General features: G+C 35.0%; 1 protein-coding gene across 2 annotated transcripts in view; it reads right to left on the bottom strand.

Moving 5' to 3' along the window:
* LOC306843321 (F-BAR and double SH3 domains protein 2-like) overlaps positions 1–26,938 on the bottom strand; it is an 82,804-nt gene that overhangs the window by 46,555 nt on the left and 9,311 nt on the right. For both annotated transcript variants that reach the window (XM_079374728.1, XM_079374729.1), the window contains exon 3: positions 13,355–13,400. In XM_079374728.1, coding sequence (XP_079230854.1) covers positions 13,355–13,400 — 46 coding nt within the window. The remainder of the gene's footprint in view (positions 1–13,354; positions 13,401–26,938) is intronic.

Below are 26,938 nucleotides of genomic sequence, written 5' to 3'. Positions count from 1 at the left end.
TTTGTAATGGAAATCTTTTACAAATGTCTTATTTGAGCAAATGAATGCATCGGTGCATTAAAAAAAATTAAATAAAATTACAGTCCCCCCCAAATGTTTGTAGCAAAGAGCTTTTAAAAAGGTCAGTTTCCTGTACGGATTCAACAGCAATAAATTAGTGCATTTTTACACCCCTAGTAATAAGAACGAAAAATAGATTTGACTTATTTAACTATACGGAATCAGCAAATAACTAAATTGAGCCGAATAATGACACTACACTTGTAAACCTGCTTTACAGCTGAAATTATATTTCTGTTTCATAATTCATTTTACAACATTAACATTGTTATTTTCCTGTTTTATTAATGCAAAGCTGCTTTAAAACAGCCTGTAAGCGCTATATAAATAAATGAGACAAATAAAAAATAGCTAGACTGAGTTAATACAGTCCATCCTCAAATCACGCTATCCTGGTGTCTAGAAATGTATCAGATCCCAGAAACATAATACTTAGGCTAACTAAGTTTAAAAAAACACTTTTAATAACCAATAGCAATGCAAAAATTTAGCCCACAGTAAAAAGCAAGCATGACTCCAAATTAGGGGTTCAGACAGGCCTAGACACCAGGGGGTGATGAAGACTGATTCATCGCGTCTATGTAGCGCTCATCCGTCTGGAGACCCAGGGCGACACTGACCAAACCTCCAGTCCGCCTTTCACCCCATGACCTCTGACCTCTTGGCCCACGATTTAATGACTCCTCTGAGAGATACGAACCCCAAACGCATCGCTCTGTGAAAAGAGCCGCTCTGGTTTGAGTCCAAACAGACACCAAAACAGCACTGGTTTTCTGGCAGGAACAGAAACTACGCTCAGATGTCGAGTCCCTCTGCGCAAACTCTAAATTAACACGAAACGCAAACACGAGACCACACACATTATCGGACGCCTCCAGCGAGCTCATGCGTCTGAACATCACACCCAGCCTGTTGGAAGCAATCTGTCCTTGGGGCCGGCGCTGCCACATTATCAGCGTTTTAATGGACACATGGTGCATTAAAACACTATTAAAGTGTGCCAGCGCCGCTCACAAAGGAGTGTGAGAATCGATCGTGGCCATTTTACGCTTTGTCATTCTGATTAATACAGTAAGACACAGTGGGTGGGATGAACGCATGTGTTGTGTTGAGTTACGTGATGAAAATTCCTATGGAAGGAGAGAGTCTTTAAACGATGAGGGTGGGAAAGGACCTGATTGAGACATCTGGCCTTGGAATGACCTGCTCCAGAAAGCAAAAACAAAACAACATGCACCCAACTCTGACCCCTCACGTTTCTATGGCAACAGCCCCTTTCCCACCCATCTTTCACCAATGCAGTCAACCTGGACCTCAACATCAGTGCTCACAGATACATCAGCATAAACAAACCTAGATTCGATCCCAATTCACACACACTAAAAGTCTGAGTATGCATTAAAGCAGTGGCTTAACATTAGAAAGTACTGCCACAATTTAATTCTACGTCTGGATTGCACATACTGTAAGCATTTGAAATGTTAGGGGCCGTTCACACACAATGATTTTTTGCATTCCACTGCATTGTTTTTCTATGTATATCTGAGCTAGATGAGTCTTTTGCTCATGACACAGCATTATAAAAACACAGCCCTAAACTTAAAAGTTTTTAAAAAAAATTTAAAAATGTGGCTGATTTTTTTGTTCTACTGCCCTGGGTCTTTACCGCAAACTGCATTCTGTGTGAATGGCCCCTTAGCATGTAGTTAAAATTGCTACTTTTAAAATTTTACTTTTTAAATCTGGCCAACAGCGTTGTTTATTCTATCAAAAAACACCGGCAGAAAGAGACTGTCTGACAAACGAGTAAAACCACCAAAATCAATGTTCACATTACATTTAGGGACTTGTAAAACTGTGCAAACTGAAAAAGGTTGAGTTGATGCAAAGTGATTCTCATGCAGAAGTACACAACCATCCTTTCCCTGACGTACTGATGCACACTTGGCTCCATCTCTGTACCTGGAAGAGCATCTGGCTCCACTGTGCTGGAGCTTAATGTGTTTTACGGCCTTTTTAAAAGGGCTATTATCAGCTTTGCTGCTCAGACATACACAAACATAATCACACACACACACACAGAGTCAGCTGGGCATCACAACACACGGTAACGCACAATCCCTTGTATTTGTTCTCACACTCTACAGGAGGTCCGTCTATCCATTTCTCTCTATCACTCTCTAGTCACTTCCTCCTCCACTTTCCCTCTAGTCATGTCAGAACCACCCTGAAGGAGGAGACGGGCTTCACCCCAAACTATGACATCATCTCCTCGCCAGCGTACAGGATTAGAAAACCCACTGATGCTGATGTAAGCCGAGCGAGAGAGATGTATGTACCTGTGACAGAGAAACCCACTGACGCAAACGGGATTAATGCATTTCATAATCTTAGGAACTTCACATCAACGTCACATTTCACAAACTCGTTTTCCCATGAAGTCAACAATTCTGACCCATAAAATTAAAGAGGATGTTTTTGCTAATGTGCCTTTAATAATGCATTCCCATAATCCTCATTGCTGAAGCTGAGCATTAATAAAATAAATAAAACATCTCTCATCCCTAGAGGACAGAATTTCTGCTTCCCTTGAGAAGTAATTAGGGCCGAATCTCTTCTGCTCACCAAGGCTGCATTTATTTCATCAAAAATACAGTAAAAACAGTAATATTGTGAAATATTTTTACAATTTAAAATGTGCTTTCTATTGTAGTTTAAAATATAATTTATTTCTGTGATTAAAGCTAAATTTTTTACATCATTCCTCCGGTCTTCAGTGTCACATGATCTTCAGAAACCATTTTAATATACTGATTTGCTGCTCAAGAAACATTTCTGATTATTATCAATGTTGAATACCGTTGTGCTGCTTCATATTTTTGTGGAAACCTGAATATATATTTGGGTCAAAGACGTTACGATGTCAGCATCAAAAGAAAAGTGATACAAAAGTGATTTTGTGTCCATAGAAAGCACATTAAATATAAGTAAAGTGTCTACTTTTAAGGTTATTAAAAAATTCTTACTGACAAACGGGCAAAACCTAGGATAGTGGCACATTTTTAAAATGTAAAATTACAACTAAGTAGCATTTGGGGTGAAAGTAATTAGTCATAAATTGATTTTTTGTTTTTGTAAATATGCCTGACAAGACTGTTACACTGAATGACATTTTAATGGGTGTCTTCTGTAAATCAGGGAAAAATGTATGATATTTATTTTTTGCTCAAAAAAACAAAAATAGACAACTTAAAAAAAAAAACAATTTACAAATTTAACATTATAAATGTTTTTCTTATCACTTTTGATCAATTCATTAATGCATCATTACTAAATAAAAAGTATTAATATCTTTCAAAAATGTCTTAGTGACCCCAAACTTTAGAATAGTAGTTTATATAATCAACAACATGTTTTTTCTATTTTGCTCTCAGATGAGAAATAAGTTGTTAAATAATGTCTTTGTCACTTTTGATCAATTTAAGGTTTCTTGCTGAATATATATATATATATATATATATATATATATATATATATATATATATATATATATATATATATATATATATATATATATATATACACACACATCAAAACTTTTGAACAGTTATATTATGTGACATGTCATTTAATAAGCGTTAATTTACATATTTCACACTTTTATTTTGATTGACATTAACAATATTACCTTTCCAATGCAAGTGCAGACACTTTGTGCTCACATGCTGCATATATATTCGGATACAGCGGTGTGAACGCCTACTAACACCAGCAGTGCAGCAACTCTGTGACCTGCAGCGGTTTAATGAGCGTCAGTGTGAACGCCCCTCTAGTGACTCAGTTACAGCAGCAAACAGGCCGCTGTAGTCCATGTACTGTCTGCTGTCTGTACCTGTCAGCACGTCAGGTCTTTAGACCAGCTCCGTGTGAGCATGTATGCAGTCTCCTGTGAACGCTGGTCTGTAAGGATGTGCTGTCAGACTGTTTGCAGACTTCTGACATATGTTTGTCCCTGAGCCAGACTGTAACTCTCTCTCACCATGCTTCATATTCATGAAGGTCTGTTGTATAAGAACACAACATACTAACAGACTCGTTCCCTTACACAGACGTACAGCAAACATGAATAACACCTCAAAGCATGCAGCTTGTTGAGAGATGCTTTAGGTTTCTAAGGAATCAGACTTTCAATGTATGATAAAAACGGGCAATTAAAAAAAAAAAAAATTCCCATAAACCCAAACCATATTTAAAAGACAAATCGACTTTTTGATTTGGGCCATTACACAACTGCCTACCAACCACTCAGAGTGCCCTAGTAACCATAAAACAAATTTTGATAAGTCAAGTAATCACAAATTTTTACTTGGGAAAATCAGTTTAAATTATTTATTTAAAAAAAATCTGAACAACTATTTCTAATCTGAGAGGAATAAAAATTGCAAAAGATTTTGAAGTTATTGTGCACAAAGAGCATCAAAATGTCACTACCATTGTTGTTTGGACCACATAAAAATCAATCACATTCAAAAGTTTGGGTCAATAATATTTATTTTAATTAAAATGTATTAAAATGTATTTTAAAAAGTAAAAATGTATTAGAATTATTAAAATTAATGATTAATGCATTATGCATTACTTTCATCAAAAGTAACAGTAAAGACACTGATAATGTTACAAAGGATTTCTATTTCAAATAAAGGCTGTTCTTTTGAATTATTATTATTATTTTTTAAATCAAAGAAAATTTGTCCCGGTTTCCACAAAAATATGAAGCAGCACAACTGTTTTCAACATTAATAATAATCAGAAATGTTTCTTGAGCTGTAAATCAGCATATTAGAATGATTTCTGAAGGATCATGTGACACTGAAGACTGGAGTAATGAAGCTGAAAATAAATAAATCACATAAGAAATAAACCACATTTTAAAATATATTAAAATAGCTCTTTGCTATTATAGTATGTAATAATATTTCAGTGTTTTTACTGTCATTTTTGATCAACTGCATGCAGGCTTGATGAGCCAAAGAGATTTCAATCAAATTTCAAAGAGAACAATAAAATGTTGAACGAGTTGTCACAAATGAGTTGTGGAAACACATATACAGGATCATTTTTTAGAATGTTAAGTTGAAGAATGCAATCAATGAAACATACTTACAGTTAAACAAATAAAACATTAATATCTCACAATTTATTGTGATGCTCGAGCAAATAAATCCTCAGGGCTCTCATTAACGGACTAATGGTTCTCTTTTGTCCATCTAAGTCATATTTAATCAATTTATTCATTAGCATGTGGATGTGAGCGCGAGCAGGGAGGGTGCCGGCCGCTGCACAAAGAGCCGCTTGATTTGTTCTGGACAGGTGGCCGAGCCGACCAGTGAAGGCTGCCGCTCTCCCCGAGAGCCCGCCCACAATGGCACTAAAGACGATTATGCAAATGCAAGACCTTTCCCGGAGACTTTCCCAGGAAGGGGAGCCGAGAGCGAGGGGGATTGGAGGAGCGCGCGTGAAGGGGGGAGAGCCGCAGTGCGGACGTCAGGCCGATTGTCTCACAGCTGGCGAGAAAGATGGAAAAGGCTGTGCATTCCAGCACTGCTCCCGAAGATGCATTTCTGAACGAACGGCTGCGGCTGGTTTGTGATCTCTGCACGGTTAGCAGAACGTGGAGATAAAGCCACATCTGACGGGCCTGATGAGTGTCGCTGACAACTGTAATAACGAAAGATTATTGGCATGATAATTACAGCTGACAGATGAGTGTCACAATCCTGCTGAGAATAACTAGATTAAAGTGAAAAGACAGAAATATTAAAACCTTTAATTACAATCCAATCTGTCTGCTGGGAAAAGAGGGATGGTGGGAAGAGAGAGAGAAAGAGAGTGCAGCTCTCTTTGTAGTTTTTGTTTCATTTTTGCTCATTTTTGTTTAGTTTAACTCGAAGTACTAAAATAACCAAAACTAAGACTGACAGAATTAATAACAGCTAAATAGACATTAAAATAAAACAAAATTACTTTAATAATTAAAATACAAAAATATAAAAATAAAAACAAATTCAAAATATGAATAAACACTATAATAGAATATCAATGAGTTTAATTTTTGCTATATTTGTTGTATTTAACTAAGTACTTATATAACTAAAACTGACATCATAAAAACTACATTAACTACAAAAAACTAATAAAAATGACAAAACAATACAATTCTCAACTATATCAACTTGAAGTACTAAAATAACTAAAAAGTTAATTAATTCTACAGTGAAATAAATTATAAATGGCAAATTGATGATTTAAAAAAACAAAAAAACTAAATAAAAATCACAAAAATTACACAAAGTTACTAAAACAATATATATATATATACACACGTATATACATACATACACATTTATACATATATATATGTGTGTGTGTGTGTGTATGTATATATATTTATTTATTAAACTATATAAATATATACGCAACTATAAATAAACTATAATAGTATATCAATGATACTAAAATAACACTGAATAAGATCAGGTAAGGATGCAAGATTTGGAGAAAAAATCTAAATGCAATTTGTCTTTTAAAAATTGTAATTGTGATATGTAAATGTGACTTCTTTATTTTTTAAGTTGCAGGTTTGCTGCACCTCTTTGTTATATTATAGGTTTGCTCCTGATTTAAAAGCTGCTTCGAAAGCTAGGAAGCATAATTACGTATTTTGGCCAAATGTTTAGGAAGCACTGCATGTATACTTTGCATATACGGTAATCCAGGAATGCATTACCTCTAGGGCTCTACATCGCAAGTGTACCAGGTGCGCTAATGAGCAAGTTTACCACGTCAGAAAACCACATATATGGAGCTGGTTATGTGATGCACACATCAAAATGCATTAGTTTATAAATCATGCACTACGGTAAAAGCATTTTGAGGTCATATACAGTAATATTATGCAGAAAAACTGCATGCAAATAAATCTTTATTAATTGATAATCTGCCCCTGAATTCATAATCTGTGTGAAAGACAGTGTTGGGGGTAACGCATTACAAGTAACACGAGTTACGTAATAATATTACTTTTTTCATGTAACTACTAAAGTAACGCATTACTTTTTAATTTACAAGAAAATATTGAGTTACTTTTTTCCCATTTATTGACTGACAGTGTGCTGTGTGAACATGCTGTTACTGTAGTCCTAGACTAAATGTGTGCATTAATTCATTCCAACACTGGTAAAAGTTGCTGATGTTTTACTGCTCATTTTAGCTGGAAACTACAGTGAATTGTATGTATAGGTAGATTTTTGGAGTAAAATGTAGGTAGAGAAATGTTTTCCCACCGAGATGGCGGAGATCTCACAGTGACGGGTCAACACACAGGTCCATGTGCACAATCTCTCTTCTCTCTCACACACTCAGACAAACCAACTGTGTGAGATCTGATGCATGCAGACACAAATATAATCCTGTATTTACCCTCAATATTTGCACATACACAAGCAAATAATCTTCCTAAACCGCACAAGAAGCTTTTTCAACCCTCAGTGATTTGTGGTTGGTGCCCGAGCAAGTCTACAGTGGATCTTGCAATGCGACACTCAATGCCACCATGCTAGTGGGTTGCGATTATTAGCATGTTGCTAGGTGGTTGTTAGGGTGGCTACAAATGGTGTGGGATAAATTATGCGTAAAAGTTTAGAACTTTAAGACCTTCCTCCCACGTGTGACTGACAATTAGCTACGTGTCTGCCTACTCGCGGGGAGCTTGTGATCTACATATTATGAAGGCCAAAGGTTCAAAAGCCTGGTCTGCTGCTGCTGGACAAGCCAGAAATGAGCCAGATTTCACATTCCCACTGGAAGTCCTCACAAATGCAGCCATTTAATTACATTGGCTGCACAGGTTGTGCACATGCAACCAAATCTGTGGGAAAGAGCCCTAGATGTACGAGTGGGACCGAGAAATTATGCAATTATAAGACACTAAAGAGAGCTGAAATGGGAAATGGAGAAAAATAACTATTTGGCTATTGGTTGATTAGCATTGTCCAGTTGCCATTATCCATCAGCTTTAGCCATTGTCTAGACTACAAGATAATATTATTAATAATAATAATTATTATTATTATAATAATTTTATTATTACAATATTATTTATAATACCAATTATTACTGCTACTACTAAAAATTATTAAAACAATGTGAAATATTATTGTTTGTAATATTTAATTCTTAGGTTAAAAAATGAAATTAGTATTTAATAATAATAATAATAATTACTACTATTTACTAATAAACTACTAATTACTAATGTTGTTACTACTTCTAGTAAATAAAAATCTTAAAAAGAAATATTACAATATTTCATTGTGAAGTAACAGTATACAAAAATTAAGAATAATAGAAAATATTGTTGCAATATTTTGATGTAAATTAAAAATACATGTTTAAGATATAATAATATTATATTTTTTAACAACAAAAATCTAAATGTATTATTTTTTAAACAAAATATGTAACAAAAAATATATTTAGGAATATTTAAGTGTAAAGTAAAAAATTATTATTACCCCCTAAACCTAAAGTATGTAGTTATTAAGCACCACTATTCAGGATGATGTGGATTACAGGATCACATCTGCCAGCTGTAGGCCAGTGTAGGTATGGAGCTAATGTGCAGGTGTTTGGAGACGTGTGCATATGCGTTAGGCATGTCTAATGTACGTTTGCGCTGTGCGATGTGAGCTCATGTGACGTGTCAGGCAGAATGAAGTCTCTCAAACCCCCTGCACTCACTCCTCTCCCAATCTCTCACCCTTCATCCTGTCATCCTGCCTTTTCTCCGCATCAGGAACCAGCAGCACACGGGCAACTCATTAGAGCAAAAGATGGAGAATAGTGAAGAGAGAGAGAGTTTCTCCATCTGTTACTGCGCTATCCAGATACGCTCCAGTAGAAAGAGATCAAGCAATATCCATTTATCCTTCCTGTTTGTCCAGAGAGTCACACGAGGTCTGATCTGAAGTATACTGCATTTGAAGAATAAATTTAGCACTTAAAGTTTTCAAAACAGTAAGGCTGCTATACAATCATTTCACACACACACACAAAACAAAATAATAGTAATAATAATAATAATAATAATAGTAAACCAAGTAATAATTACATAATCATTTATATAATATTATAAATGAAACTTTACCTAAAGTTAATGAAGCCTATTTAAAATAATTTGAATTTGCTGCTATCAGTAGGCAAAATTTGTTTAAATATATATTTTTAAAAATATTTTATGAAAAATCGATTATTAAAATATTAAATAAAATAATATTACACAGAGTGCACTATACAGGGTGTGTATAGACAGACAGACAGATATAATAATTGTTACTAGTATAATTATTACAACTACAAAATAAGAATATTAAAATTATTTTAATTGTAATTTCAAAGTAGTGTAAATAATAATAATTGTTGTTATTGCTATTATTATTACTAACCAAAATTTAAAATAATTGTAATTTCAGTGTAAATAAAATTAATAAATATCAATTATTATTATTATTATTAATAATAATATTAAACAAAATAAGAAATATTATTGTAATATATAATTTTTAAAAAGTAGTCATTGTACACAAAGTAGTGTTTAATCCAAATTATTTTGATTATTAAAATCCTATCCCGAAAATTAGTCATAAAAATAATGTTACAGTGGGGGTAAAAAACGTATAATAAGCAAAATATTTCAATAAAAAAAATTAAACAGGCTTACTAAAACAGGCTTTATTTTCTGGGACTTGAACCTTTTTCAAGTCAACGTCCAAACAAAACTGTTCATCAACGCACATTTGTAAAGAAAAACTTTTTTTTAATCTTCCAACTTTCTCTGAAATGACTTTACTTTTTGCATTTAATGTGTAATTCGACCTTTTTTATGTTAATTTTACGCGGAAGCACATGGATCTTCCTCATGGTCTCTCTAGTCTCCAGTGAGGACTCTAGATGTCTCTCTCTCGTCCAGAGGTGATGCTGGATGTCTCATCACAGCTGTGATGATGGTCGAGTCAATCCCAGCGCTAGCTCGGCTCACAGGATAGACTGACTCCAGATACAAAGCCACGCCCCCTTCCTTGCCCCCTCTTCTTTAAAAAACAAGTGTTCCTCTGTTCGTCAGGCCTGGGCAATAAAACAATGTTTATTTGTGTGGACAGCTGCACAGCGCGCAGAGTTCATGTGCGAGCCGTGAGTAGGCCAGCATGCCAAGTGCGATAAAGGATAAAAGACTTTGAGAAACGCCTCATGGACCTGAATCTCACTTTCAGTCATTTTATTAATCAAACGAAAACTGGTCCATTCAAAGAAATAGGAATTAGCCTATCCAACCAAACTAGCTAAAGGGAACCATCAGATTGCGGCTCGTTTTGGTAGAAAATGATTGACAGCATCACCATGGCAACATCAGAACCATTTAACAGAGCTCTAAGCCCCGCCCCCTTCACCTGTCCTCTACTCATCAAAAACAACAGAGTGCATCAGTGCCCGCCAACTTTTTCAGCAGCATTGGTTCCAGAAGTAACTATTTAAAGTTGCTAATTGTTGAAGTTTATTGATATATAGAATACATATTTTACAGTACTTCATGGGAGTGGGCATTCCCTGCAAGCTCTTTTGGTATGATTTGCTTACTGCAACTGTCCGATTGGTGAATTTTTTTTTTTTTTTACCATGAACTTAGCTGTTGCAATGCATTTTACTGCATTTACATACTTGTACTACATTCCAATTTTGCATATAATACAACTTGGAAAGTATGCAAATTGAGATTCACCTAAAAAAATGCTTTTAGGATTTGTCATTATGTCCAATGGATTATGGAAATGTGCCATACAATAAAACAGAAACCGATTAAAGACTATGAAGCATACAATAGGAGTTAAATATTAACACCACCACAAAAGCCTGCCTGTAAAATCATTAACCACACAAAAATCAGAACATCTCAATTATTAAAGTCAGTTATGAATAAGCTAAGTAACACGAGTAAGGTCAAACTTTCAGAATGTTTGGGGTCAAAGTTCAAGTCCCTATAAACATTATCGCAAATGCATACAAATAGCCCATCAGCTTCTAGAAGATACACCAAAGCAAGGCAGTTTTGGAATGAAGAAAACTCTTCCAATTGAATTATAACCTAAATCCACCAAACTGTTTGCCCAAATACTCACCCATGTGTCATACATCTGGTGCGTGTGTGTGACCGACTCCATTAAGACCATGTGGCGTTTGCGTTTATAGCATTATAATGTGTGTAAGATAATGCAGTGAATTAAATACTTAACTGAAATGCATGTCTCATTAGCTTTTTTTTTATTTAATAGCCATGTGAACACAAAGATTTATAGTGAAATCTTTACAGGTGATACAGCTTGTACACTATAATACTGTCTCATTAGGTGTTGTGATGCACTAAATACTCTAAAATAGATCCAAAATCATTACTTGAGACCACTGTACAAGCACGCACACAGGACCACACAGAATATGAGCTCCTAATCCAACGGTTAATAATCCGTGGCATATAATCTCAGGATCAGCATGCTTCCATTCACCTCTTTTGACGTAGCATTTGCGTGACATTGGACAAATCCTCTGTCATCCCTCTGGTTTTTATGTTGTGAATTCTGCAAATATAACAGTGTCATTTATATCTCAGAGGTTGCAGTTAAAAGTCCCCTGCAGTTACTAATTTGATTCCGTAAAGGTATAGTTCACCCCAAACTCAAAATTCTGTCAACATCATCTGTTTGGTTACCAACATAAAATAAATTATTTTGTGTTAAACAGAAGAAAGAAACTGGTTTGGAACAACTTGAGGGTGAGTAAATGATGACAATTTTTATTTTTGGATGAACTATGCCTTTAAAACGACATCATATTTCCTGTGAAAAAATTTATTTGTGCCTTAAAATGGCTTTAATATAACTATACACCCTTAACTCATTTAGTATATGTGGATATGCATCAATATGCAAATTAGTTCCCTCCTCCACTCAATCCTGCTCCACTTTCACCCGAATGATGAATTTGCACATGGTTTCTCTTTAAGCATGTTAAAAACACCAAAAAGACAAGTGAACAATGCTGAAAACTTGATTTTCACCATATAAAGCAAACTTCAACAGCAGGATATCCAGAGATCGACAAAGAGCAGACGCATTTTCTCAAGATGCTATTTCAGTTTACTTTTCTAGAACATTGCGTTAACCTATAAACCAGTCTGGAAATGCGTCAGCTTCAAGTGCAATGCACTTCAAACAGTGCCAGGAGAAAGCAGAATGCATATCTTCTTGACAAGCGCAAAAGATATTACTGGTGAAATTAAAAAATTATTATCTTCACTTAGCAATAAAATCCATCGGCATGATGTCAAAATGCATGATAAATGCAAAAAAGTGTGCTTATGAAATATGAAGTGACCTTAAACCTGGTAATGCAAGCTGAACTCTGTAAAATTTCAAGGACTGATTACCTGTGAACAAAACTATGACCTTTGTCATGTTGTGATGCACGTTTGCAAACCTCTGCTATATCATGCAATATGTGGAACAAAGAAGCTAATTAAACATACTTAACCAGCAAGACAATATGCTTGGTCATAATTCAGGTTCCAGCAATACACCAGAAATCATTTCTATAAAGCAAAATGAAAACTACAAGACAGAAGTTTATTGAATCGGTCTACCAACTAAAGGTGCATTCATTCATTTTTAAAACAGAAATCGTACTTCATCTATGCTAAGCTTAACTTTGCACAAGATCTTTGCGTACTTTCCAACATTCAAAGGCGACAGAAGTTTGAAACACTTGGACACAAGACGTCTGGTATGATTTCTGCTCAACTCAACCAGGTTTACAGTCAATTAGCTAAAATCAATCATCAGTTGACAGATTCTTACTTCTTTGAAAAGCAAAAGACATTGGCTCATTAATGATGAATGATTATCAAACTAGAGGTTCCTTAATAATATGCTGGAAAACCAGATTTCCAGTGGTCCTATTATAGCAATAAAGCAGGGTGGGCGATGGATTTTCTGTTGTTTTGATGGTTCCTAAAAGAGCAGTGAACGTTTGCACGGCTACAGCGTGATATAAATCAATGCAACAGGGCTGTTATCAACACTCTAGACTTGGGTGAAAAGATTTAACATGCACACAAACCCTCAGATATCATCATCACCACCATCAACACTATCATCATCATCAGGAAAAACAAAATCCGTAATCTTACCTGTGCGTAATCTCTCTCCAGCGTGGCCTTTTTCTGGCTGTAGGTTCTGCAATTAGAAAGAAAAACAGTGTAAAACATAACATTTTTTGTATTTCAGCACTTCCAGTTCTTGGTTTTTGGTTAAATTCATGAAATATCTCAGTAAAACCCTTTTACTTGTCACGAAAAAGGTAAACGAGTATCTAAAAGAGTACAGAGGTTGTGGGGGAAATTAAACATCACACCAAACATGTATAAACTCATCTACTCACTAGTGGCTTTCTCTGCCTCATTGATCACTTAATTGCACTCATGCAAACTATTCTAACTCATACTTTCAATAAAATATTTTTAAATAAAGACCGAAAGCTTAAAGTTTATAGCCTACGTTTAGCTTTTTACTTCTGACAATCATATTTAGCCTTCAAAATTCATAAAAGTTGAGTTCATGTTCATTTGTGAAGATGATGATCATGCTGAACAAAACGTGTAAGAATCATACGACGGTATCGGACGATATGGCCAAAATTTATATCACGATATATTTCTTAATTTCGGTCGATAGGATATAATTCCGATATCGATATTAACTCTATTTTAAAAAAGCCTCATAAAAACTGCCAAGAATGGCCTCCTCCTATAAAACTTTATATCTTTATAAAAAAAAAAAAAAAAAAACGCACAAATAATGTTCACTTTTTATTTGCATTTAGCCTTCATACAAACAAAAAATGTGAAATCACTGTCAAATACACATCTCAGACTCACCTTATTAATATTAATATCTAGCTTCAAACTATTGGCTAACATACATTACCGGTCAAAAGTTTTTGAACCGTATGATTTTTAATGTTGTTTTAAAGAATTCTCTTCTGCTCACCAAGCCTGCATTTATTTGATCCAAAATACAGCAAAAACAGTAACATTTTGAAATATTTTTGCTATTTAAAATAACTGTTTTCTATTTTAAAATATTTTAAAATGTAATTTATTCCTGTGATTTCAAAGCTGAATTTTTAGCATAATTACTCCAGTCACATGAGAAACCATTCTAATATTCTGATATACTGCTCAAAAAACATTTATTATAATGTTGAAAACAGCTAAGTAGAATCTTTTCAGGTTTCTTTGATGAATAGAAAGTTCAGAAAAACCGCATTTATCTGAAATACAAATCTTTTGTAACATTATAAATGTCTTTATGAATCACTTTTGATCAATTTAAAACATCCTTGCTAAACAAAAATATTAATTTCCACCATTTCGTTCCAAAAAAATAAAAATAAATTATACTGACTCCAAGGTTTTGAATGGAATAGGGTATAAATGTAACAAAAGCTTTTTATTTCAGATAAATGCTGATCTTTGGGTCTTTCTATTCAAAGAATCCTGAAAAATATGTACTCAACTGTTTTAAATATTGATCATCAGCAAATCAGAATATTAGAATGATTTCTGAAGATCATGTGACACTGAAGACTGGAGTAATGATGCTGAAAATTCAGCTTTGATCACAGAAATAAATTACACTTTAAAATATATGCACACAGAAAACAGCTATTTTAAATAGTAAAAATATTTCAAAATTTTACTGTTTTTTGCTGTACTTTGGATCAAATAAATGCAGGCTTGGTGAACAGAAGAGAATTCTTTGAAAAAAACAACAACAACCTTAAAACCTCACTGTTCAAAAGCTTTTGACTGGTAGTGTAGGCTGATTGTTCTTATAGATTGAAACAAATGTGCTTCAGCCAGGATAAAGAGTATGAACAGTGCTCTGAGTTGCTGCAGAAAAAAATAAAATAATTGAGCAACAACAAAAGCATGTTGCTTGAGACGGGTTTATTCTTGAAAAGGCGATCTGATTGTCTGCCAGCAGGAGGCGCTGTGAGAGCAGCAGAACTAGCGGTTTCCCTGGTAATCAAAGCAGCTCCACTCATGAACACGACTTTATCAGATCAAATGAAAATGCCATCAAAACTTTTCTGAAGACAGTCTGTTCCCTTCAGATACATTCATATAAAATACCCGCGACGCGTTTTGATTTTGAAACGTGCTCACGTTTATTCAACAAAGTCAAACGCCAAAAATAAATCATTGTATGAGAAACACTAGTAATGTATAGCGAAATATCGGAAATGTGTTTAAAAAATCATATCACCGTTATTGAAAATAATTAATCACGATACATATTGATATTGAATTATTGTCCAGCCCTAGCTGGTCACAGAGATTATTTTCTGCAATAATCCAAAATCCAATGGAAAAATCACATTGTTTTTTTGTTTGTTTGCTTGTTTTTCAAGTTTCGCCGGCAAAAATATATATCATCACTGCAGCTCAGTGGATTAAACACAGAACATTTTGCAGTAGATTTTGGAGCACTTATTGCTTTAACCTTACTATTTGAAGAAACAGTAAGTTACTGCAAAACCGTGACTAAATAGCCAACCAATAGGATGTCTGGCCTAAATGACATCACCTGAAAAGGAAAGTTGTTTGAGACCATTTTTGTGAATAGATTTTTTTTTAAATCTTAAATCTTAAAAAAAACAAAGATTATTAAAGTATGTTTTACAAGAAAATAATTCTTCCATCATTCCACTTCCAAAAATTCATGTCAATTATCTGCAAAATTGAGAGTGAAAATTGTTTCAAAGTAAATCCTACACCATTTTTTGAGTGCAGATTAGAATAACATTCACAATAAACTCAGAAATATGCATAAAGAATGCAAACAGGGTCGGTTTTGCTTTCGTGCTGAATTTAAATCATAACGCAAGATCACAAGGGTCAGAGATGTGATTTTTGAAGTTCAAACTCTCAGAGACGCAAGAGTTATTCCCCTCCCTCACACATCTGACCATGAGTTGGCTGTGGCTACGGTGTTTTTAACATTCTTCCTGGTGTGACTGGTTTGCTGTTTGAGCCAGAGGGCAGGAGGCATCCAGACAGCTGATGGTTTGAGAGCAATGCATCTCCCTTCGCAGCATTACAAAGGAGTACAGTCTGAGTCAAGATGACGAAAAACCATCAAGATACTGTTTTGTTTTGCTTTTCCTTTTCCCATAATCCCATCCCTTTGCTGCACCCTCTGATTTTAATTTCAAATCAGTTAAACTCATTGCACGTGTTTTCAAACTCACGGAGGAAGGTTGTAGTGGGGACTGTCCTATCCTATGGGTGCCGCTTCATGTTTATGGGATTAGTGCGTGTGCGTATGTGGACTCTGTGACATTGCTTTTATGCAAGACAGGAATTTCCGCACCTCCCCCTCCCCGCAGAAATACTTCCAAATACGCAGGAAACCAAACTACAGGACCCCTCTGTGGCCCGGACCCAGAGTCCTATCAAAACAGGCCGAGATGCTTACATAGCGCCACAGTTTATGGGGGAAGAGGTTTCATGTGGTATGTCGCACATGCTTGCTCATTGCTTTTCACTTTCCGAGGGTCTGTGGGCCAGCGAACACACCTAAGGCATTTCATCCTAGTTCACAGCTACTGTAAAGGCTTCTTTAAAGACGCCTTTATCTGCTGCACATTTACACTGCACTATACAAAATGTCAATAGTCGATATCAATCCCAGCGAAATTCTAATTTTACAGCAATTAACAACAAATGTGCAAATTATTTTGGTAACACTTTCCAATAGAGTTACATTTGATTAGTTAGCTATATTAGTTAACATGAACTAACAAAGACAAATACTTCTAAAGCACTTAGTAATGTTATTTCCAAAATGTACTATTGCATCATTAAAATCAAATGTTGTGTCTGTTAATATTATTTAATGGACCTGAGCTGACATGAACTAACAGTGGTTTGTATGTTTATTAACTAACGTGGACAAAGATAAAAAAAAACCGTAACAAATGTATTGTTCATAGTTAATATTAGTTAAGGAACAAAATCAGACCTTATTGTAAGGTGTTGCCATTATTCTTTTAACACCATGTCAGCAGCAAGGGCTATCTTTACCACAAGAAAAAAAGTTGTACAATTAAAAAAAAGAAAAAGAAAAAAATCAATACAAGAAAAAATACAAAAATGTTAAAAATGCTGTTTATTTACATTACAAACAGTGCAGTCCAGTAACACATGTTTAAAAATCATTGTAGTTATGCACTATGATGGTTCCTCACCTTTCTATAATAATCACGTATAAATATTGAATTACCCAAATGGCACCTAGTCATAATCACACCTAGAACTGAAATGACAAAGAAAAACAAAACTGGTAACACTTAAGAAATTCATTTAACATTAGTTAACTACATGAACTAATAATTAATCTGTTAACATTAGTTAATACACTGTGAACGAACATGAACATTATTAACTAACATTATCATAATAAACGAATACTAGCATTAACGTCAGTTCACATTAGTTGCATTAGTTTATGAGACCTTATGCTAGGATTTAATTAGGCCTAACTTAATTCCATGAACAAATGTGCACTTAAAACTGCTAATAAACTATGGCTGCATATAAAATCTCATACTTCCCTAATATACAGTATATTAGGTGGATAGCCAGGGTGTGTCTCAATCAGCTCCCTAGTTCAGTATTAAGTGCACTGCCCAGGGAGCTGACCATTTCTAGGGCCGTCCCAGTGTCAAAATCAATCCAGTGCACTCTCACTCCCTAGAAATTCCCAGAATTCTCGGGAAAAACCACCGGAAATGTCTTTTTAAGTCCCACAAGCTGTCAGAGAAATTTACGAAGCCTTATTTTCTGTCTTTAAAAATAGATTTTGTTTGTAATTATCTTTCATCCCAAATGCGAATGAAAACTTAAGTAATTAGAGTTGTTAGAGGATTTAAAAGCCTCTTTATATATATATATATATATATATATATATATATATATATATATATATATATATATATATATATATATATATATATATATATATATATATTTTTTTTTTTTTTTTCCTTTCTTTCTTTCTTAAATATATACATGCATGTGTATGCATTTATACATGCATAATAAATGTGTGACCCTGGAGCACAAAAGCAGTCTTAAGTCGCTGGGGTATATTTGTAGCAATAGCCAAAAATACATTGTATGGGTCGAAATTATCCATTTTTCTTTTATGCCAAAAATCATTAGGATATTAAATAAAGATCATGTTCCATGAAGATATTTTGTAAATTTCCTACCATAAATATATAAAAACTTAATTTTTGATTAGTAATATGCATGGCTAAGAACTTAATTTGAACAACTTTAAAGGCAATTTTCTCAATACTTAGATTTTTTGCATCCACAGATTCCAGATTTTCAAATAGTTGTATCTCAGCCAAATATTGTCCTATCCTAACAAATATATGTATATATATATATATATATAAATAATTGAACAGTATTTTCTTGTAAAGCGTACTCATATTTAGAGCTAGGGAGCAGGATGACACAGCACAGGAGTGTTTGGCCAGGAGAAGCGCTGTGAAATTAAAATCATCTGGCTCCATGGGAAGAAGCGCACCTGGTGCTAATTGTACTGTCACTGGTTTCATAAGAGCACGAAAAGGTTGACCTCGAGGTCCAGTACAGCAACACACAGCCGGGCCTGATGTCTGCCAGATCCCCTCCACTGAAACAACCTTCTTCTTGAACATCAAGGACACAAGCCAAACTATCAGGACATTTGCTCGTTTTGTCATTTTTCTGTAGTAAGAGCGTCTGAGTGCTGCTGTCCTGCTAACTGTAAATGTGTTTATTAGAGGCTATATAGCCTGTCGATATCTACACAGTGGCATCTATAAATGGAAACACGCATCAGATCACGTGAATACACTGTGAGTGACAGACGGAGACACATTTGCACAAGAGCAGGTGTTACCACACATCCTCTTACTGCTGCAACAACACTCTTTGTTGCAAACATCAAGTCGACAAATTAATCTTTCATTCTTGTATCATAATCCTCAACACAACAATTTGCCATGAATTTCAGCTCGACAAGAAAGCTACATGTTTTTTGTATTTTTATTACATGGACTTTTCTTGGAGGTCAACAAAAAATTGCATCACGTTTGATGTGAATAGTGTTAATTAGTGTAACATTGCATTAATCTCACAATGCACTGCAAGCAGATGGGTCTGAAAGGATGGAAATATTAAACTACGACTAGAATGGAAATCATAATATATTTACATACTGTAAATATACCTATAAATATATTTACATGAATAAATTAATGTATATAAATATATACAAAAATATAATGTATGTAATGTTAAATACACTTAGATTAGATTGCAGATGTAAATATTAATCATTTACTTTTATATATTTGTATTAATATAGTTATATAAATAAATCTAAACATAAAAATGTAAATATTCAAATGTAAATAAACACTTTTGGCAAAGAATGCACACGGAGTGGGATGATTAGTTGTCTTTTTCTACACTTTGCACAGGACATTAAGGTGACAACAACAAGTGCAGAGCGGTAAGAGAAGGCGGCATACGGTGTCAAAGGGTTAACAGACTCCGTGTGTGAGGTGAGAGCTGGTTGCTACTAGACAGGAAGTACGATCCACAAGAGGCGGCTGCATTCAGACAGTGGAGCATGTGAACTCCAGATGTTTAACTCTTTGCCACGACTGACCTACATATGATACACCATAGTAAGGGTCAGAGGTCACTTGGCCTGAGGTCACGTCTACTAATATGTCTTCTCTGTGAGCTACACAGTCAAATGTAGTGTACACTACCGTTCAAGAGTTTTAGGTCAGTAAGATGGGGTTTGGTTTTTTAAAGAAATTAATAGTTTTTTCCATTAAGGATGCATTAAATTGTTAAAAAATTACATGAAACACATTTATAACGTTACAAAAGATTTCTATTCAAATCAATGCTGTTCTTTTGGATTTTCTATTCATTAAAGAATCCTGAAAAATTTTATATATCATCAATATAGCAAATCAGTATATTAGAATGATTTCTGAAGGATCATGTGACACTGAAGACTGGAGTAATGATGCTGAAAATACAGCTTTGATCACAGAAATAAATTACATTTTTAATGTATTACAATATAAAAGATGTATTTTAAATTATAATATAATTTCACAATATTTGCTGTATTTTTTAACAAAAAATACTTTCTGCCATGTCATACATATGAATTTATCAACACTTTTAGGGCTGGGCGGTATGAAGGTATATATCGTTACCGCGGAATGAAATGTGTACCGTAAAAAAAAATTTTATTCCGTGTATACTGCGAAATGTAAATAAGTGGGCGTGGCCAACTCCCGTGCAGCACGCGTGAGGCTGAGACTGGTCAAACCGCTGAATGCAAGACTGAAGGATACGCTGGGAGGTTGTAAAAACATGGAAAAGGAGAAACGAACAGACGAGGATGGCTCAAAAGAAAATCCTGAGCAGGAGGAGGAACTCGTCATTAAAAGAGGTGCAACATCTGTTGTGTGGACTTGGTTCGGTTTTGCAAAATCTGACAACGAGCAGAAAAAAGTGATTTGCAAACTGTGTCATGCTAACGTACTCACTAGCAGCTGTAGCACAAGCAATTTTTTAGCACAAGTGGGAATATTGTCACATGCCACAGATCATCACTGAAACCTGAGATAGTAGACCAGCTTGTATTCCTTGCACACAATTTGTAATTGTTCTGAGAACTTTTATGTTTTATTTTTCAATGTTTATTTATTTGAATTGATTTGATATTTTGTCTGACAAAATATTTTACATTTGCTTCATATTTTCAACAATAAGTGATCACTTTCAATATTTATACAAGAATTGTAATTGTTTATATTTTGTATTTTTGAAGGAAAAAACAGTTTGATATTTCCTTAAAGTGTTTACATATTTACATTTTCACATTTAAGTGTTCTTGTCCTGTTATTTACTTGAGATATATTTTATATCTGTGAGATGTTACTTGAGAAAAGTTTACAATAATAAGTTCTGTCCACATCAAGCTGTGAAATGTGACATACAGTGGAATTGTTGTTCATATAAAGTCATATTTTGTTTACCATATTTATAAGGTTAAAAATAAAATACAAAATAATCAAATAAGATCAAGTCCTTTTCTTTTCTTAAATATTCAAGCTTATTTATTATATAAAGCCCTTTTGTAAATTTTCTGGAATAACTACCTATATAAAAAACTATATCGTGAAACATATTGTTACCGTGAAATAAAATTTCTCATACCGTGAAATAAAATTTTGGTCATACCGCCCAGCCCTAACTTTAACCAACAGTAGAGTACTAGACCTCACTATGTATTGTGCTAAATTGAGCAAGTGGTTTTTACTCATTTTTGCTAATTGCCACTTTTGTCAAAAATATTATGTAGCATGGCATTCTGAACATACAAACAAGGAAACAAAGAGAATCGGGATGGAAGAGACGACATCCAGAGGAAGAGGAAATGGGGTAAGATAGGAGTCTAAGTCAATAATTACAGCAAACCTCAGAATGACTAATTACAGAGCAGCATCTCAGCCTGAGGAGCCGTGGACGTCTAATAACGGTTCTTGCTCTGGGACCAACAGGTCTGAGTGTCTGTCTACAGCTGGGAAAAACCCAGCAGTGTCCTCGGAAACACTGTCAGTCCGGATTGAATGGCACTTCAATTATTAAATCAATACAGCAATGATTGCAATTAGAACTTGAATGTTATGTGCTAATTCGATCATTATATCTGGAAAGCAATCTTAACGATTCCTCTTGTAAGCATTGCTATTACCGCTACTCGTTTCAACAAACCCCGAACACATTAAGTGTTAGATTTTAGCATGTAAACTATTCCAACAACCAGCAACCAACCAGAAATTCCTAACCACAGCAACACATTCAGAACATGAAAATATGTAGCTAATTGTAATTCTTTTGACTTTAAGTGGACTTGGAAACAGAAGCATTGAGATGCACTGTGTTTACTGCGAGCAGAAGTCTGGTGGACAGAATGGCACTTTCTGCAGGGGTTGTTTATTGAGGAAACACTCGAGGCAGACCTGAGGAATCTGAATGCATAGAGTCAAGCTGTAAACCCAGGAATCTCCTACAAAACTACAAACACACAGTTGCAGCCAATCTCATTTATCTTATAGGCAGAAGTTACTAGAGAAAGTCAAACGCTAAAAGAATAGCGTTTGTAAGAAACAAATCCATCATTTAAACAAGTCCTGTATCCAATAATGCTTTTGCCACTGTAAAAAGTCTTCTAGTCTGAATCAGGGGAGAAATATGCACAGATCAAGCACTGTTTACAAGCCAAAACAGTCCAAAATGGTTCTAAACAAATATGTGAGTGGATTTTAATGTAAGCGGACAACAGGGGATGGAGTTTTTCACTGAATGGACTCATATTTTGTCCAGAAGTGTCTTAATGATGGATTTGTTTATTACAAACACGCAGCTTTTGGCTGCAAGGTATTAATTGATGGACTAGAGTGGTGTGGATTACTTTAGTCATTTGGACTCTCATTCTGACGGCACCCATTCACTGCAGAGGATCCACTTATTTATATCTCGGATGGACTGAGGGGGAGTACATGTTCAGCAAATGTTCTTTTTTTGGGTGAACTATTCCTTTAAGCATGACTTAAGTTACTAAAAAAAACTTTTGGGAGACACTGTAACAGCTTGCAGTTGTTTATACAAATTTGTACAAAATGCTAAATGACTAATTGCTTCCTTAGAAGCAATACAACAGTCATAACCAGTCATAAACATAGTAAAAACATACAGATGGGAGAGTGACGTGTGTGTGTGTGTTCAGTCATAAACAGATAAAACTAATCCAGAGGTCAGTAAACCTTAGATGACATGGTTTCCAAGAAAGATAATGTGAACTATTTCTGGCCTAATATAATAATTTATCATAATGATCTACTTTCACTTTCCATTTGTTTTATCCAAACCACTTTTTTTAAAGAGAAAGTCTGGTCTTTAAATATGGCTCAAGTCCTTCAGTGTATTTTTTTAACCTGTTCATCTAGCAGGTAAAAATGGAGCATCTGTTCACTTCGTAAGAAACATTATTTCATCATTCATGTCTGGATCACAAACAGACCAGGGCTGCGTTTCCCAAAAGCATCGTAAGCTTAAGTACATCTTAGACCCATTGAAACCAGTGGAGCTACGATCAACTTAAGCTTACGATGCTTTTGGGAAACGTGGCCCAGGATGATTCTCAAGGTTAAAAGGTCAAAATCACTAACTCGAAGCATGAGAACCAGTAATAATGATGCTAGGCTTGAACATCACTAACAAGAATAAGGGTGCAGGAGAGTTAAAAAAACTAAGACAAAGGGATGGAGAGACTCAGAGATGAGATAAGAGAATCGATGGGCATTAGGAGGAACGTTTTTGATCTAATTAAAACTGTCAGAGGTGTCTGAGCTATTGGTGAGAGGAGAGGAAGAGGTCGGAGAGGTCAAGGCCTTTTGTTTCACTTCCAGCTTTTCCAATTAGTGGTTGTTTGGATGTGAGACCGATGTAATCACACAACACAGATGGCCAAGTGTGTGTGTGTGTGTCCGATGTGACGTCCTCTGTAGGTGAATCTCACAAACCTGTCCTGAGTAATATTACACTCCAAAATCAAAAGACAGAAATATTTTCTTAAAGAAAATGAAGCTTAATTTGAGGAGCATTAAGATTTCTTTCAAGTTTGGGGTCAACAAGATTAGAATGTTTTTGAAAGAAGTCTCTTCTGCTCACCAAGGCTGCCTTTATTTGATCAAAAATACAGCAATTGTGAAATAATATTACAATTCAAAATAACTGTTTTCAATTTTAATACATTTTAAAATGTACTTTATTTCAAAGCTGAATTTTCAGCATCATTACTCCAGTCTTCAGTGTCACATGATCTTCAGAAATCATTCTAATATGATGATTTCCTGCTTAGGAAACAATATAGTTATCAGTGTTGAAAACATTTTTGCCACTTCATATTTTTGTGGAAGACATGAGATTTTTTTTTCTAGATCTATTGATTAAAATAAAGTCCAAAGATACAGCATTTATTTGAAATAGAAAACATTATCAAAGTCTTAACTAAGTTTTTGGTAAATTTTAAGCATCCTTGCTGAATAAAAGTATTTAAAATATATATATATATATATATATATATATCTTACTGAGCCCATACTTTTAAATGGCAGTGTACATTATGACATTACTTTCATGACAATAAAGCACACATTGCCTTAAACTCAGGAAATATTACTCAAATAGTAAAATATTTATATGCAAGGATCATTTAATTGAAAATTACTGCATTACAGTAAAATAATCTGAAAAACATCACTTGAGATTACAAATGGCTGATGCATTACAGTAGAAAGAATTTGAGGGGAAATTACTTGAATACAATAAATCCTCAAATTGGCTAAATTTTCTCAATGCAAAACTTTATTTTTAGTGTAAACTGTGACTTTGTGGAGCAGTTGTAAAGCATTTGGCTTGCTTGCTCTCTTTAAGAATTCATAAACATGTACTGTTGAATTTGCTTATGAACGCTGTGTTTGTGTGGGAGAACATGACTCTGTATTAAAGTGAGCATGAGAGAATGTGAACTCCAGGGAGACAGCTCTCCTCCTTCCTTTATCAGCACCTCCTGCTCTCACATGCCTCCTCAAATTCCTTCATCCCCTTCTGAAAAACACCCATCATAATCTATAACATCACACAATGGCCCACTTTTCTCATCCGAATCTGTTTTGCTCGCCTCACGTGTTGTAAAGCCTCCATCCTCACGGCACGGTCTGAAATCTCCAGGAATTTGCGCCGTTTTTCTTCCCAGATCACAGTCATCTGCTTTTTTCCACACTAAACACTCACGAGCAAGCACACACACATCCCTCCAGATCATCTCCAGGACAGAAGGCATGTCTGGGCCTCTCGCTCCTATTGTTCTACCGCTCTAAAGACATCAGGGAAAGTGCTATAATACAGATTCATGGTGCTAGCTAAGGCAAGAATCACTATTACTACTTCTCATAACAACATTTAGGGATTTGAACCCTCATGACGACTAAAATAAACATCATTAAAGCACTATAAAAATAATATCTACAACTTGTATGCTATACAGGTCAATGGTGGCCAATCAACAATAGATCCCATAACTTTCATTTTAAGGACTTAAAAAAAAAAAAATTCACTGAAACATTATTCAAAATATCTTCCTTTCTTTTATTGTCTTTCTGTAGATGAAAGAATGTCATACAGGTGACATGAGGGGAAGTAAATGACAGAATTTTCCTAAAACGATCACTTTAATTTCATGTCTGCCTAGACCAACCTGAAGCATTCACACTACGCATCATTTATTGTCCACGTGTGACGCAGATCGAGGCTCGAGCTGGTCTGAAGTCAGCGAGCAGATGCGTTTCGGTGTTAGAGAATGCTGTTGAAAGAATGAAAAGGCTTTTCATGAAATACCTCTCTGATCAAATTAGCCTTGAGATTCAGGAGGCAGGCCGACTCAATTTCATTTAAGCCTTTGAGAGTCGTGGGCTTGTGTGTGTGACGATGGTTGTAAGAAAAGCTCATTCATTAAAGAATGATGGAGAGCATGATTTCTGTGCATTTGGATGATAGAGTTAACGCTCAGGTCAGATCGGATTCAGAAAACCCTGTGAGAACCCAACATAAGAGCCTACAACAACCCAATTTTACATCAGTCTATGTCACCATTTAGCTATTTTTACTGGGAATTCAAAGCAAAAATGGCTTCTAAATTAAATAATAATTAAATAATTATATGTTTTAAATAATCCAGTAAATTAAACAGTAAAACATACCTAATTTCAATATTTTGCATGATTATTTACTTTGTATTAGGAACTGTCTTAAACATTTATTATTAATAATTCATATTAATTATTAATTGATAATAATGGTCATATCAAATGCCTTTTTCATAAGGTTTTCCTCGCCTTGATTAAGGACAGATATTATTCCATGGCTCTTCACCGCTCTCAAATATAAATAACATTAAGCAGGCTCATAGTGTTTTCTAGAAAAACAGTAGAGTCGTCATACTGCCTCGCGGGTTCACAATGAAACAAAGACTCAGAAAGCGCAAGAGAAACAGATCCAGCCAGAAGAGTCTTGATGGAACTCATTATGTGTCTCATACACAAAGCGGCTCCCTCAAAGCAACTATTTCTCCTCGTCTGCTTTGCTTTTTCCATCTTTTTTCATCTGCTCCATCCATAGGGTGACCACCCGTCCCGCGTAGCGCGTGCGCGCACAGCGTTTGAAGCCCAATTCATGCGTCCCGCAAATTGAGACCGTGTCACGCATAATCAATGCTTGCCCAAAAAAAAAAGTTGATTGCTCTGTATCCTCGAGCCCCAGGCAGCCAAACGAACATTACTTGACAGTTCAGCACGCTACTGTTGCCACACCCACCCCTCAGTTGAACTGCTGACTAGGTTGTTGTCATGACAGCGCACGCACGTGCATACCAGACACGCTGGGAAGGAACTTTTAGATGCGCGCTTTCCAATTCGAAAAATGGAGAAAGAGACTGAGTCTGAGGCACCGCCATCATCAATTAAAAAGAGGAGGTGTGGGTACAAGAAAGACTGG

This window comes from Barbus barbus (assembly GCF_936440315.1).
Source record: "Barbus barbus genome assembly, chromosome: 23".
In the NCBI taxonomy this organism is placed as follows: Eukaryota; Metazoa; Chordata; class Actinopteri; order Cypriniformes; family Cyprinidae; genus Barbus; species Barbus barbus.
This window is presented reverse-complemented; position numbering and strand designations above follow the sequence as displayed.